We start from the raw sequence: 15,737 nt of genomic DNA on the forward strand, positions 1-15,737 counted from the left end.
AAATTCATTTACACACAGGTCTGCTTAGTAGTCTTGTATTATAGTTCTAATTTCTTCTGTTTTCATGGTTACCTTATTTTGTGTATGTGCTTTCTCTTTTATTCCCTTGATCAAGTTACCTAGCAGATTATTTTAATTTTTTCAGAGAACTAAGGTTTTGACCTATTAATGAGGTCTACGGTTTTGCTTTCCTTCTCATAAAATTAATTTCTTTAAAAAAAAAAAAATCTTTCTTCCTTTCTCACAATACTGTTAGTTTTCCTTACACTGATTTTTGTTTTGGTAACAGATTTCCTTGCATTGCATCATCCCTGAATTCATGAAATAAACCCTACATATTCATGGCATACTTACTGCATCTTTAAATACCAACTGGAATTTCTCTTTCTTCAGAATTTTTGGATTTCTATAATACACATAAAGTGAAACCAATCTACAGTGTTTTGGAAATAAACTAATGCTGGATAGCTAGAAGGTTAAATATGAAACTAACAATTCTTATAAACAGTGTTACTCATGAGAATATTATTTTAACTAACCCTCAAGGAAAAAACAGTTAAATTAGTTACACTACACCTATGCAAAGGGATATAATACAGCTCTACATGTACTGATATGGAATGATTTCCAAAATATCATACTAACTTAAAGAAACAATTTAAGCAAGGTCAAGTGATAACACACATAATTAGCTAATGTTTCAATAAAATAAAGAAAAATGAGTATACATGCAAACACATAAATGAATTTGCTTATACATACATGGATTTCTCTGGAAAGATATGAAATGGGGAGGAAAGGGGAATAGGTTGGGGAGAGGAATAGGTTGTTACAGAAAAGGAATAAGGAGGATACTTCACCGTGTATTCTTTCAAGCACTTTCATTTTGGGTTATCTATTAAAAAATAAGTAATGCTTTAATAACAAAATTAAGGGGAAAATTCTGTATCTTTCATCTTTAAAGGCTAATTAAAAATTTAGATGACAAATTGTTCAAGTTATTTCATTAAATTCAAGGAAAAGGCCAATTACTACTACTACTACTACTATTATTAGAAAAAAGTGGTTCTACAGTCTCAGCTAATAAAATGGGAGAAGTAAATTAAATAAATGATAGAGGACTTCCCTCCAAGATGGCCAGAAAGTAGGAAGAAAACACATAACTATCAAATCATCGTAAGTGCCCCATATATCAACCTGAAGACTGGCAGGACAAATACCACAACTAAAGGTACGTCTGTACAGATGAGGTAACACTGAAGAAGGCAGAAAGTGTGAAGATGTGGTTTAGGGGAGAAACAGATATTGGCTGCTGCAGAGTGGGGAGAGCTGTGGTCAGAAAGAAGGGTGAGAGAGTGAAAGGGGCACACGGGAATGCACAAGGAAAACATTTCCCATTGCCACTGGCTTGGAAAATGAGAGGAGCTGAATTTCATGAGATCTTGCAACCAGAGGGGCTTAAACCCGAAGTTTAAAGTATCAGTGGACTGGGCTGGGCTCCGGGGGAGAGTCCAGAGGTATAGGGGCTGCTCTTAGAGAAAAGTCAGGCAAACAACCCAGAGACACACAGCATGGAAACAATGATCTGAAGAGTGCCTGTGGCAAACAATGGGGAGATCAGCTCTTCTCAGAGCATGCCTATGAGAGGCAGCATTCAAGCAGAGACCTCTCTGGAAACAAAGCAGATGGCTGGCACCATTTCACTCTCCCACCACTCAGCATAAGAACAAAGCCACTATCAGGAACCAGTGCAACTCTGACACTGGCTGCCTAAATTACTTACACTAAGCCCCACCCCCCCAACTCTGGTGGAACTGCCCCTTTTCAGTCATGCTTACCTCAGTCCCAGGGGCATGGGCCCCTCCCCCAGAAGACCAGCACAAACCCCTGCCCACACCACGTGTCCCCACCAGAAAGTTCTGTAGGGCCTCAGTTCCAGCGGAGGTGATGACAGGTCTCATTTCACAAGCAGACCAGAGCACAACTAGTTAAAACTTGCCAAATTCAGGCCAGGGACCAAAACTGCCTAGGACAGGCAAAGAGAACCTCCGCAGATGACTTGCCTGAAGGATAGAGCACCCAGAACACAACAGCAGAGTGCATGCAGCCAGAGACACTCCCTGAAGCGCCAGGCTCTGGACACTACATGACCTCTTCTTCATAAAGCCATTACTTTCAGGAGTAGGAGACATAACTGCCTTTTCTAATACAGAGAAGACGGCAGGACTTAGACAAAATCAGAAGACAGAGGAATTTATCCCAAATGAAAGAACAAGATAAGGACATGGCCAGAGATCTAGGCAGAACAGATATAAGTAACAGAACTAATGGAGAACTTAAATCAATGATCATAAAGATACTCAATGAACTTGAGAAAAGAACGGAAGTTATCAGTGAGACCCTTACCACAGAAATAAAAGAGTTACAAAAGAATCAGAGATGAAAAGTACAATAAGTGAGATTAGAAACATGCTTGATGCAACTAAACAGCAGGCTGGAAGAAGCAAAGGAGTGAACTAATGTCTGAGAAGACAAAGTAAAGGAAAGCAATGAAGCTGAACGAAAGAGAGAAAGAAGAATTACACAAAACGAGAATAGACTTAGGGAACTCAGTTACTCCATCAAACATAGTAACATGTATATTACAGGAATCCCACACGAAGAGAGAGAAAAGAGGGCAGAAAACTTATTTGAAGAAATAATAGTTGAAAACTTCCCTAATCTAGGGAAGGAAACAGATCAAGGAGGCACAGAGAAGTCCCACCAAAATCAACAAAAGCAGACCCACACCAAAAAACATAATTAAACTGGCAAAGTGTAGTAATAAGGAAAAATATTTAAAAGCAGCAAGACAAAAGAAGACAGTTACTTATAATAGAAAACCCATAAGGCTATCAGCTCATTTTTCAGCAGAAAAGTTTCCAAGTCAGAAAGGATTCGCAGGATATATTCAAAGCGCTGAGTGGGAGAAATTGCAGCCAAGAATACTCTATCCAGCAAGGCTAACATTCAGAATAGAAGGAGAGATAAAGAGTTTCACAGACAAACAAAAACTAAAGGAGTTTGTGACCACTAAGCCAGCCCTGCAAAAAATACTAAATGGGGACTCTGTGAGTGGAAGAGAAACACCAAAAGTGACAGTATGAAGGTAGGAAACCCAAAAGCAGTAAAAATGAATATTTCTATTAAAAAATCAGCCAAGGAACACACAAAATAAAAGGATGTAAAATGACAACATATACCTAAAACATGGGGAGGATAGGAGTAAAGAACGGGTTCAAACTTAAACCATCAACTTAATATACACTGCTATAAGTAGATGATGTTATATACAAACCTAGTGGTAACTACAAATCAAAGAATAATAATAGATATGCAAAGAATAAAGAGAAAGAAATCCAAGTAAGTCACTAAAGAAAACCAGCAAGCCATAAAAGAATGATAAGGATCAGAGAAAAATCTCCAGAAACCACAAGTAATAAAATGGCAATAAATACATATCAATAATTACTTTGAATGAAAATGGAATAAACGGTCCAATCAAAAGACAAAGGGTAACAGAATGGATTAAAAAAAAAAAAGAACAAGATCTGTCTATATGCTGCCTACAAGAAATTCGTTTTAGACCTAAAGACACAGGCAGATTGAAAGTGAAGGGACAGAAAAACATTTATCATGCAAATGGTTGTCAAAAGAAAGCCTGAGTAGCAATACTTATACGGAACAAATTAGACTTTAAAACAAAGACTGTAGTAAGAGGCAAAGATAGACACTTTATAATAATAAAGGGAACAATCCAAAAAGAAGATACAATTGTAAAAATTTATGCACCCAACATGGGAGCACGCAAATAGGTAACACAAAAACAGAAAGGAACTAATCCATAATAATACAATAATAGTAGGGGACTTTAACACCCCACTTACATCAATGAACAGATCATCTGAACAGAAAATGAAGGAGGAAACGATGGACAAGATGGATTTAACAGATATATTCCGAGCCTTCCATCCTGAAACAGCAGAATACACATTCTTTTCAAATGCACGTGGGGTATTTTCCAGAACAGGTTACGTATTAGGCCACAAAACAGGACTCAACAAATTCAAGAAGATCAAAATCATACCATGCCCCTTTTCTGACCACAACGCTATGAAACTAGAAGTCAACCACAGGAAAAAATCCGCAAAGACCACCAATATACGGAGGTTAAATAACATGATACTAAATAATGAATGGGTCAACCAGGAAATCAAAGAAATAAAAAAAAATATGGAAGCAAATGAAAATAAAACAAAAAAGTCCAAAACCTTTGGGATGCAGCAAAAGTGGGTTCTAAGAGGGAAGTATATAGCAATACAGGCCTACTTCAAGAAGCAAGAAAAGTCTCAAACAACCTAACCTTACACTTAAAGGAGCTACATAACATTAATGAAGCCTAAAGCCAGCAGACAGAAGGAAATAATATTAGAGCGGAAATAAATGATATATAAATGAAAAAACAATAGAGATCAATGAAATGAGCTGCTTCTTGGAAAAAATTAATAAAATTGATACACCTCTAGCCAGACTTATCAAAAAGAAAAAAGACCTAAGTAAAATCACAAATGAGACAGAGAAATAACAACCAACACCACAGAAATACAAACAATTTTAATATTATTATGAAAAACTATATGCCAACAAACTGGACAACCTAGAAGAAATGGATAAATTTCCTAGAAATATATAAATTACCAAAACTAAAACTAAAAATTTGCACAAACTGATAACCAGCAAAGAAACAGAATCATAATCAAAAAACCCCCAACAAAGAAAAGTCCAGAACCAGAAGAATTCACAGGTGAATTCTACCAAACATTTGAAGAGTTAATACCTATTCTCCTCAAACAATTCCAAAAAAATAGAAAAGGAAGGAAAACTTCCACATTCATTCTATGAAGCCAGCATTACCTAGATACCAAAACCAGATAAAGACACACACAAAAAAGAGAAATACAGGCCATTATCTCTGATGAACATAGTTGCAAAAATCCTCAACAAAATACTAGCAAACCAAATCCAACAACACATTAAAAAAATCATTCACCAAGATCAAGTGGGATTTATTCCTGGGTTGCAAGGGTGGTTCAATATTTGCAAATCAGTCATATATCAATGAACAAGAGAAAACATAAGAACCACAGGATCACTTCAAAAGACACAGAAAAAGCATTTGATAAAGTACAACATCCATTCATGATAAAAACCCTTAAAAAAGCAGGTTTAGAGGGAATACCCCAACATAATAAAGGCCATATATGAAAACACCCACATTTAACATCATCCTGAACGGGGAAAAACTGAGAGCTTGACTTCTACAATCAGGAATAAGACAGGAATGTCCACTCTCGCCACTTTTATTCAACATGGTACTGGAAGTCTTAGTCACTGGAACCAGACAACAAAAATAAATAAAAGGTATCCAAACTGGCAAGGAAGAAGTCAAACTTTCACTATTTGCAGATGACCTGATATAATATATAGAAAACCCAAAGACTCCACCAAAAAACTGCTGGAATTGATAAACAAATTCAGTAAAGTTGTAGGATACTAAATCAATGTACAGAAATCTGTTGCATTTCTATGCAACAACGAAGCAGAAGAAAGAGAAATTGAGGAATCAATCCCATTTACGACTGCACCAAAAACCACAAGATACCTAAGGTATAAACCAAAGAGGTGAAAGACCCGTACTCTGAAAACTATAAACCACTAATGAAAGAAACTGAAGATGACACAAAGAAATGGAAAGACATTCCATGCTTATGTATTGGAAGAACAAAAACTGTTAAAATGCCTGTATTACCCAAAGCAATCCACACAATTAAAGCAATCCCTATCAAAATGCCAGCATTTTTCCTCAGAGGTAGAACAAACAATCCTAAAATTTGCATGGAACCACAAAACACCCTAAATAACCAAAGCAACCTTGAAAAAGAAAAGCAGGAGGCATCACAGTTAGAGACTTCGAGCTATATTACAAAGCTTCAGTAATCAAAACACTACGGTACTGGCACAAAAAATAGGACACATAGATCAATAAAACAGAACAGAAAACCCAGAAAGGAACCTACAGTTACATGGCCAATTAATCTTCAACAAAGCAGGAAAGAATAGCCAATGGGAAAAAGACTGTCTCTTCAACAAATGGTATTGGGAAAACTGAACAACAACATGCAAAAGAATGAACCTGGACCATTCTCTTTCATTACACACAAAAATAAACTCAAAATGGATTAAAGACCTAAAATGAGATATGAAACCATGAGTCCTTGAAGAAAGCACAGGCAGTAATTTCTTTGACATCAGCCACAGCAACTTTTTTCTAGATAGGTCTCCTGAGGCAAGGGAAACAAAAGCAAAAATGAACTATTGGGACTGTATCAAAATAAAAAGCTCTGCACAGCAAAGGAAACAATCATCAAAACTAAAAGGCAACCTATGGAATGGGAGAAGATATTTGTAAAGGACATATCTGATAAAGGGTTAGTATCCAAACTATACAAAGATCTTATACAATAGCCACCCCAAACCCAAATAATCCAATTAAAACAATGTGCAGAAAACATGAATAGACATTTTTCCAATGAAGACATGCAAGTAGCCAACAGACACATGAAAAGATGCTCGACATCACTCATCATCAGGGAAATGCAAATCAAAACTACAGTATCACCTCAAACCTGTCAGAATGGCTAAAACCAGTAACATGAGAAACAACAGGTGTTGGTGAGATGTGGTTAAATGGGAACCTTTTTCTTACACTGGTGGTGGAAATGCAAACTGGTGCAGACACTGTGGAGAACAGTATGGAGGTTCCTCAACAAGTTAAAAATAGAACTACCCTACGATCTAGTAATTGCACTACTGGGTATTTACCCAAGGAATAATACGCATTCAAAGGGATACATGCACCCCTATGTTTATAGCAACATTATCTACAATAGCCAAATTATGGAAACGGCCCAAATGTGCATCAACTGATGAATGAAGATGTGGTATATATATACTAGGGAATATTATTCAGTCATAAAAGAGAATGAAATCTTGGCATTTGCAACGATGTGGATGGAGCTAGAGAGTATTACGCTAAGTGAAGTGAGTCAGAAAAAGACAAATACCAGATGATCTCACTCAGATGTGGAATTTAAGAAACAAAAGAGCAAAGGGTAAAAAAAGAGAGGCAAACCAAGAAACAGACTTAACTTTAGAGAACAAACTGATGGTTACCATAAGGGAGGTGGGGGGGAATGGGTTAAATAGGTGATGGGGATTAAGGAGTGCACTTGCTGTGATGGGCACTGGGTGATGAATGGGAAGTGTTGAATCACTATATTGTATACCTGAAACTAATATTACACTGTATGCTAACTGGAATTAAATAAAAACATAAAAAAATAACTGATACAACTTTCCAGGAATAATTCTTAATACATTTACTTGGACATATGACATTATACAGAGGAACAAAATTAACTTTATTTAGAGATGGTATGATAATATACACAGAAACATGAGAATCTAATTTTTAAATCTAGTAAGAACAGGTGTGTGGGAGATGGCATTCCATTAAAATTATCCATACCTAAAGAGAAGTACCGTATCATCCAGCAATCCCACTTGTGGGTATATTTTCAAAGGAAACAAAACCATATCTCAAAACATATCTCAAAAAACACATCTCGAAGAGGTATCTGTATTCCCACGTTCAATGCAGCTTTACTGATAATAGCCAAGATATGGAAACAATGTTTAAGTATCTGTCAAAAGATGGATCAAGAAAGGGGCATCTGGGTGGCTCAGTTGGTTAAGCGTCTGCCTTTAGGTCAGTTCATGATCTTGGGGGCCTGGGACTGGGCCCCACATCCAGCTCCTAGTGAGAAGTCTGCTTCTCCATCTCCCCTTTCCCCCCACTTGTGCTCTCTCTTGCAAATAAATAAAATCTTAAAAAAAGAAAGATGGGTCAAGAAATTGTGGTATATAAATAGAATAGTATTACAGCCTTAAAAAGGAAGGAAAATCCTGTCATTTGCAATAACATGGATGAACGTGGAGGGCATTATGCTAAGTGAAATAAGACAGACAAAGAAAGACAAATACTGTTTGGTATCATGTATATACAGGATCTTGGGGGGGACGATATATGAGGTGATGGGTATGTTAATTAACGTGATGGGAGAAATCCTTTCACTATATATATGTATATCAAATCATCACATTGATTTTATTTGTCAATTACACTTCAATAAAGCTGAAAAATAAAATAACCCCAACCCAGATTTATGATTAAATTTAACTAAAAAATTTTTAAAGAAACAAACAAAAAAACCCTGCACCTCCATCTCTACGATAGGCCTCCTTTTTGTCTTTCGAACATAAACTCAGTACCACAACGCCATTGTAGTTGGTAACACCTCTTTATTAGAATGACCCAGCAACACACAGGCACTCCATCAGCTCCAAATGATTTTTATCACTGGCTCCTTCTCTCCATTCAGGACTCAGCCCAAATAGCTCTTGCTCAGAGAGGCCTTCCTTAACCACTCTTGTTAAAAAAGTATTCCCTCACTTTGGTCTTAATTATGGTCTTATTATTTAATACTGTGACAGTAATGTGGCAACAGGGCCCTCAGGGTTTGTAAAGTGATACTAAATTATTTCTACATTTATTAGCAGGAAGACTTTCTATATAAAGAAACTTTCACTGAACTATTTGGTTACCTAGCAGTAGCCACTAACCATATATGACTACTTAAATTGACATTTTATAATTCCATATTCATAAATAAATATTCATATAAATCAGCTGAAGTATAAAAAGTAACTTTCTACTGCTAGCTAGGGAGGGAGGGAGACATTTTTGCTTTTCTTAAATTTTTACCTGAAAATGAAAACCCTTGTTATAAGTACTGGAATAGAGATTTTTCAATCTTTTCATATGCTTACAGTGTCATCTTCTGTCATCTAATAATTATATACTCTGCTTGCCATAAATTTTGTTCTTCTCGTTTTGTTTAATCTTAACGGGAACTAAAATTTACCAAATGAAAGAATCAATGGAGGGAGGGCCCTGTCCCCACAGTACCTTCACAAGGTTAAAAGATTAACACCAAAAGACAACTTCTCATGAGAAACAATGAAAGCCAGAAGACAAAGGAATGTAAATTTTAAAGTGATCAAATGAGATAATAAAATAGAATTCCACCACCAGCAAAAACTCTTATTAAAAATAAAGGTGAAAAGGTGCCTGGGTGGCTCAGTTGGTTAAGTATCTGCCTTCAGCTCAGGTCATGATCCCAGGGTCCTGGTTCAGAGTCCCACATCAGGCTCCCTGCTCTGCGGGGAGCCTGCCTCTGCCTCTCTCTCTGTCTCTCATGAATAAATAAATAAAATCTTTTTAAAAATTTAAAAAATAAAAATAAAGGTGAGAATGGGGCACCTGGGTGGCTCAGTGAGTTAAGCACCCAACTCTTGGTTTTGGCTCAGGTCACCATCTCTGGGTCGTGAGATCAAGCCCCACGTCAGCCTCCATGCTAGGCCTGGAGCTTGCTTCAGATTCTCTCTCTCCCCCTCTGCCCCTCCCCTCCTCTCTTCTCCCCCTCCTCTCAAAAACCTAAATTAAAAAAATAAAAAATAAAAGTGAGAAAACTTCTGCTTCAGCTAGTAACGGACCAGTAATCTCACTAAGAACTAGAAAATTTTAAGGGTAAAAAAACAGAACTTCTCATTTTGAAGGCAGCAGAAAGCTCTGAGGTAATAACAGAAGGAGTGAAGACTCCAAGGAAAGAACAACTTTGGAGAGGGAGGGGATTGGGATTTCTGTAGCTGCTTTCACCCTGAGGCCTTTGCTGATTTGGCAAAAACCAGCAGTTGGCAGGAGGCTAGGATTAGCACTGGCAGGTAAAGACTCTGATCCACAAGGTGATGTAATTCTCACATGCATGTTCTCAAGGTGGATAAAATCCCTAGATTAGTAGGGTATCCAAACTTGAGTGTGCATAAATTCTTATTCAGTGGGCACACATGCATGTGTGGGGGGGTGGCTCAGCAGATGAAGTGTCCAGGAATCCGATGTTAATTTTTTCAAGCACCCCATGATAGCCCTGAAACTAAACAGACCTTACAAAATATATGTACAAACGTTAACAGTATTTTTTTCCCCAAAAAGTGGTTATTAAATTTATGTTTCGGGTAAACTCCGATTACTTAATATTTTACTCTCATACCAACTTATAACTGATTTTCCATCCCACGGCCAAAAATAAATGTCTATGTGTTATACCTTTTATCACACACTTAGCAAAATCTTCCATACACAAAAATAAAATGTTCTAAAATTAAACTGAAAAGGTTTTTTAAGTATAGCAACCTTAAAAGGATTGAGATCAAGAGGTAACTAATACGCCTTTCAAATGGTGACACATGGAAGGGATAGTTCAATTGTAAGAAAAAGTAAAACTAAAAACATGCGTTATAACAACTATCTATGAACATTTTGCAAAGAAAGTCATTCCACATCAAGAATAAGAGAAATCTTCAATCATTTAAGGCTGCAGATAGTTCAAGTTTAGAGGCAAAACATATTAAATGAAACTTCCTCATATATAGCAAGTACTGTTTCACTACACAAAATCTTGATCACATTTAATGAGTATAAAATACATGAAGGAGATAATTAATGCCCAGAATCCCATTAAATTTTATGTATGTCTGACTTTACTTACAATGATATGGGTGATCACTTTAATTTAAGTAAGGTAAGTTAAAACACTTACCTGGGTTTCATATAAGTGGGCAATGTGAAATTGAACTGCAAAGATGATGGAAAATAAAAATCAATACCAATATAATAGTGTTTGGGGTAAATTAAGTAAGAATATAAAATGTCAAACATAAGCACAATCTACACTATACAGATTTAACGAGACATAACTTTTATTTTTAATAAAAAAATATACAAGCAAACACACTAAAGAACATGAACATAAGACGCCACATGTATTCACTGTTGCTCACTATCAAATTCTGTCAGTGTAATTATTAAAATTAACATTAAAATCTATAGCGAGTGAGTATACGCCTTACAAAGTTCAAAACTGCATTAAGCAAATATAGAAAACTCCTATAATCTATGCATTTCAAAACATGGTATTTAAAAACTGAGTTCCAAGACAATAAAATATAGTAAAGTCAATATATGATAAAAAAACATATAAAAACCAAAGAAAGCCTCTAACTCCTTATACCACATTTCATAACAACATTTATAAAGAAGTCATAAAGCAGGATGATGCTGGAAATAACATACAGAGGAAATGAACTGTTGCATTTCTCTATCGGTTCTTCAGAATTAAGAAAAAAAAAGTCAAAAATCACTTAGAAGGCAAGAATAGTAAACAGTCCCAAGATTAACAAATATGTCTTGAAAATCAAGTAAGAATATATTTTAGCTTTTGTTTGCAGCTCTCCCTGATACCAACACCAAAGCATGAATGATTCAACAAAAGCAACAATGAACCAGGAATCAAAATTGGATTCTAGCTATTTCAATACTATAATTTTCATTCTTCAATGACAACTCTCTTTTTAATGTTCTAACTACCTGGATTTCCCAGCTGGATTTACGCCTTTCAAATTTATATGCAAAAATGTTGATGTGGATCTTTAAAAACAAGGTCCACAGGACTACCGTCAAGTATTCACTGCTGGATGCACCATGAACTAACTCTCTCACTGATTCATTCCTCTAACTCTAAGATTCACCTGGGAGGCTTGTGAAAAATAGAGATTCCTGGGGCACCTGGGTGGCTCAGTCATTATGCGTCTGCTTTGGCTCAGGTCATGATCCCAGGGTCTTGAGATCAAGCCCCATTTCCCCATTTCGGGCTCCTTGCTCAGCGGGAAGCCTGCTTCTCCCTCTCCCACTCCCCCTCCCTGTGCTCCCTCTCTCACTGTCTCTCTCTGTCAGATAAATAAATAAAATCTTAAAAAAAAAAAAAATAGAGATTCCTGAGATTACGATTCAGTGAGCCTGCAGCGTGGCCTGGAAAGCTGTCTTTTTAAATCAGTTCTGCAAGAGATTCTTATACCTGTTCTAGACTAGCATCTGGGAAGAACGAAACTAAATAACCATAAAGAATAAAACAAACAAAATATATGAACTTTAAAATCCAACATTTTTAGATCAAAAGTAAAACTACATCTCTCCATAAATCGTTAAATATTACATGTTTAACTAATCAGAGATGAGGCAAAATAAAAATATCTTTAGAAGATTACAATCAGCTTTTTGTGAAAAACACATAAAAACAATAGAAGTTCTACATATATAGATACCCCCTCTGCCTACATCTGTTGAGGGCTTTTATTTTCCATTCCCCTTTTCCAACACAGCCCTCCCTTGAGATTCCATTTCCAAATCTTACCTCACTACATCAATGGAAGGAGACTGGGTTACAGATTAAGAGAATGAGAAAGAGATGGAAAAATCTATGCTCATTTCCCCTGATCTTCTTACTTCTCTAATAAAGGTGAGAAAGAAAAAAAGAACAGCAACTAGCTAGCATCCTACCACCACCCGAAACTTCCTCCAAGCTCAGTCCCTAGGCCCTCCCTCTGTCTAGGGCTTTCCTACGCAATGAATTACTAAATACAGTGTCATCTTTTGTAGTGTGAAAATTATCACATATTTAAATTCTTAGAAGTCCTCTTCAAGAGGAACATAACCATACAACTAAGAAAAAGCTCCACTTGGCTAAGTCTCAATTAAAGTGGAAATTTTTAACAAATACTGCTATAAAAGGTTCTGAAATTAAACTTTATTCAGAAACTATACATTATTTTTAGAATTAAAAGAATTAATTAAATCCAGAGAAAACAATTTTATCGCAAGGGGCCATCATATAATGAAGTCTCACATCACCACGATTCTACTTTTAAAACACCAACTGTAATTAATCCCTCTTAAAAAGCTCTAGAAGCAGTAAGTGTATCTACTTACTTTTTAATTGCATAAATGAATTGTGCCATAAGAGAAATATCTCATATAGATGTTTTTTAAAAGCTTACTTAATCCTTTCTATAATCTTCTGATCTTTGTAGTATCACAAAGTAATATGTAAGATTTCAAAGAATAGTCAAGGTCTGTGGCATACACAAATAGGTGATGACGTTAAAAATTCAAAGAGAAATAAGCTTTGCAAAGATAGTAAGAGCCTGGTACTTAAATTGTAATAATGTCTGGCTCAAAGTAGGTAGTCTACATTTGTTAGTGCTCTGTGAGACATTAGCCATTACCGTGGTTATCATGTAATCATGCAGACAGCCTAAAATAAACTACCCAAATCAACTGAACTGTAATGGCCTAATGTCTCTAAATGAAGCATGTTCCCTTCCATCACAGTAACCAGCGTTGTAGAACAGAAAGTCCTGAGTCCAGGCAAACTCCTCAGTCCTGGGCAAAACAGGATGTTGGTCACACTCCCTATTTCCTTTCTCAACAACCAACAGAGACATAGTAAACTTGAAGATGTATTCATTACGGTTCAAATCATCCTCTTCACGTTCAACAGGAAGTTTTCTGCCCAATGGTGCTCATTCTACAGATGTAGGTGTTTTCCTCTCAAGCAAGAGCAATGACCTACAACTGAGATTTAACCTCAACAGGGTAGAATAAAATGAGGATTTACCAAAATATTTAGTTTGACATTTATGAAACATCCCTCAGAAGTTATCATTCAAACTGACATATTAGTTATGAGAGTTTGCTTTAAGGTACTAGATATAATCAATCAAATGAAAAGGAGCTGTTTTCTTATTCCTGTATAATTAGGAAAAAGTATAAATTAAGATTTTAATGAAAGTGTATCAATGCGTTAAATTTTGTCTAATCTAACCTCACCTTAGAAACTAAAATACTGCTGCACTTGTTACCTTCCCACCATTTATTCTGCAAATACACTGATCAGTTTCATTTAAAGAAAATAGAAATCTTTTGTTTTCTCAGGAAATTGCCCCTAGTAGCAGTATGAGATAATTGGTCCAGTTTAGATGATGATTTAATCCACACCATGTCATAATTCATGTAATAGCAAGTTACATCCTAATTTCTATAACCTTTTCATATATTCCATCATTTTCTTAGGCATTTTTAACACTGACGCTATTTTCACTTAACACCATCCTCTAGGGTTAGAGCATGAGTCACTTAGAGCAAAATACTTTCTCAAACCTAGAATCCTTTGACCTTAAATCTTCATTAAGAATGATTCAACTTTTTATACATATTTCTCAAGAAAGAAAGTTTTAAAGAAATCCAGCTTGAACCCAATGAATATCCTTAAAACTTTTATAGGCTACTATTACACTAAGTATGCCAACACTTACTTATTGATAAACACATCATAAACCAATCTGCTTTTGGAAAGAAACATACACAGAAGCAGAAAATAACTGTCTGGAAAAAAAAAAACACTGTAGCAGAACATATTTCTCACATTCTTTAATTGAAAAATGTCACTTCAAACTTTATATATGATATGTAAAAGTAGAATAAAAAAATTCAAAGAATGTTTTCATAATTATCAATAATTTTAATACCACACAGCAGGAATCAGTGAGCTATCACTTAAAAATCTTTGCATACGCATTTTTCCTAAAAGACTGGCAAACCCTGCTTTTAATCCCCCAAGTCATCTACAATATAATTATTGCACAAATAATCAATCTTGTTCATTAGTGCAGACAATTTTAATTCAACAACCCAGTTCACTGGCGTATCTATTTTAGACACAGGCTGTTCACAATAACTGGTCTCACATGTTCCATTTGTACAAGTAGCCATGGCAACCAATACAGTTAGATCCAACAATTCCAAAAGAAAAATTACACAGGACTTTCACTATCATCATCATCATCATCATCATCACTACTATTATTTGCCATGAGGTGATCTGAATACACGTAGAAAACTATTACTTAAAAATACTTACTTTCAGCATTGGACAAAGTGCAGGGATTGCAGTCAACCAAAGCTAACTGAAAATGCTGCAAGAAAAGAATGAGAAAATCAGTGCACTAAATTCAGTCATATAAATGTGTCTTAATTTTCAGGTACGTAAAGTCGAACATAATCATGAAACTACGCTATGCAAATAAAACATACTAGACAACCAACTAGAATTACTTTGTACATTTATTGCTGATAACAGGCTGTTGGGTTAGTTTCTTGAGACAGTTGAGAATGGAGAATTAACTTAATCAAGTTATCCTATGTATAATTTTGTTTATATGAAAAAAGCTTCAGAAAAAGTCTTCAAGGGACGCCTGGGTGGCTCAGTCGGTTGAGCGTCTGCCTTCGGCTCAGGTCATGATCCCAGGGTCCTGGGATCGAGTCCCACATCGGGCTCCTTGCTTGCCAGAGAGCCTGCTTCTCCCTCTACCTGCTCTGCCTGCCGCTCCCCCTGCTTGTGCTCTCTCTCTAAAAAAAAATTAATAAAATCTTAAAAAAATAAAAAAGAAAAAAAAAAGTCTTCAAGTAAATAGTATCAGTTATAGAGCAGTTTAAATAGTTTAATCATGGGGCGCCTGGGTGGCTCAGTCGTTAAGCGTCTGCCTTCGGCTCAGGTCACGATCCCAGGGTCCTGGGATCGAGCCCCGCATCGGGCTCCCTGATCCGCGGGAAGCCTGCTTCTCCC

The 15,737-nt window shown here is 36.1% G+C and overlaps 1 protein-coding gene across 7 annotated transcripts in view; it reads right to left on the bottom strand.

Moving 5' to 3' along the window:
- The window catches only part of KDM6A (lysine demethylase 6A), a 195,752-nt gene that overhangs the window by 70,743 nt on the left and 109,272 nt on the right, over positions 1–15,737 (bottom strand). For all 7 annotated transcript variants that reach the window (XM_021682119.2, XM_021682138.2, XM_021682110.2 and 4 more), the window contains exons 7-8: positions 15,033–15,087; positions 10,818–10,852 (exon numbers count right to left, since the gene is read on the bottom strand). In XM_021682119.2, the coding sequence (XP_021537794.1) occupies positions 10,818–10,852; positions 15,033–15,087 (90 nt within the window). The remainder of the gene's footprint in view (positions 1–10,817; positions 10,853–15,032; positions 15,088–15,737) is intronic.

The sequence above is a fragment of the Neomonachus schauinslandi genome, chromosome X, assembly GCF_002201575.2.
Source record: "Neomonachus schauinslandi chromosome X, ASM220157v2, whole genome shotgun sequence".
Classification (NCBI taxonomy): Eukaryota; Metazoa; Chordata; class Mammalia; order Carnivora; family Phocidae; genus Neomonachus; species Neomonachus schauinslandi.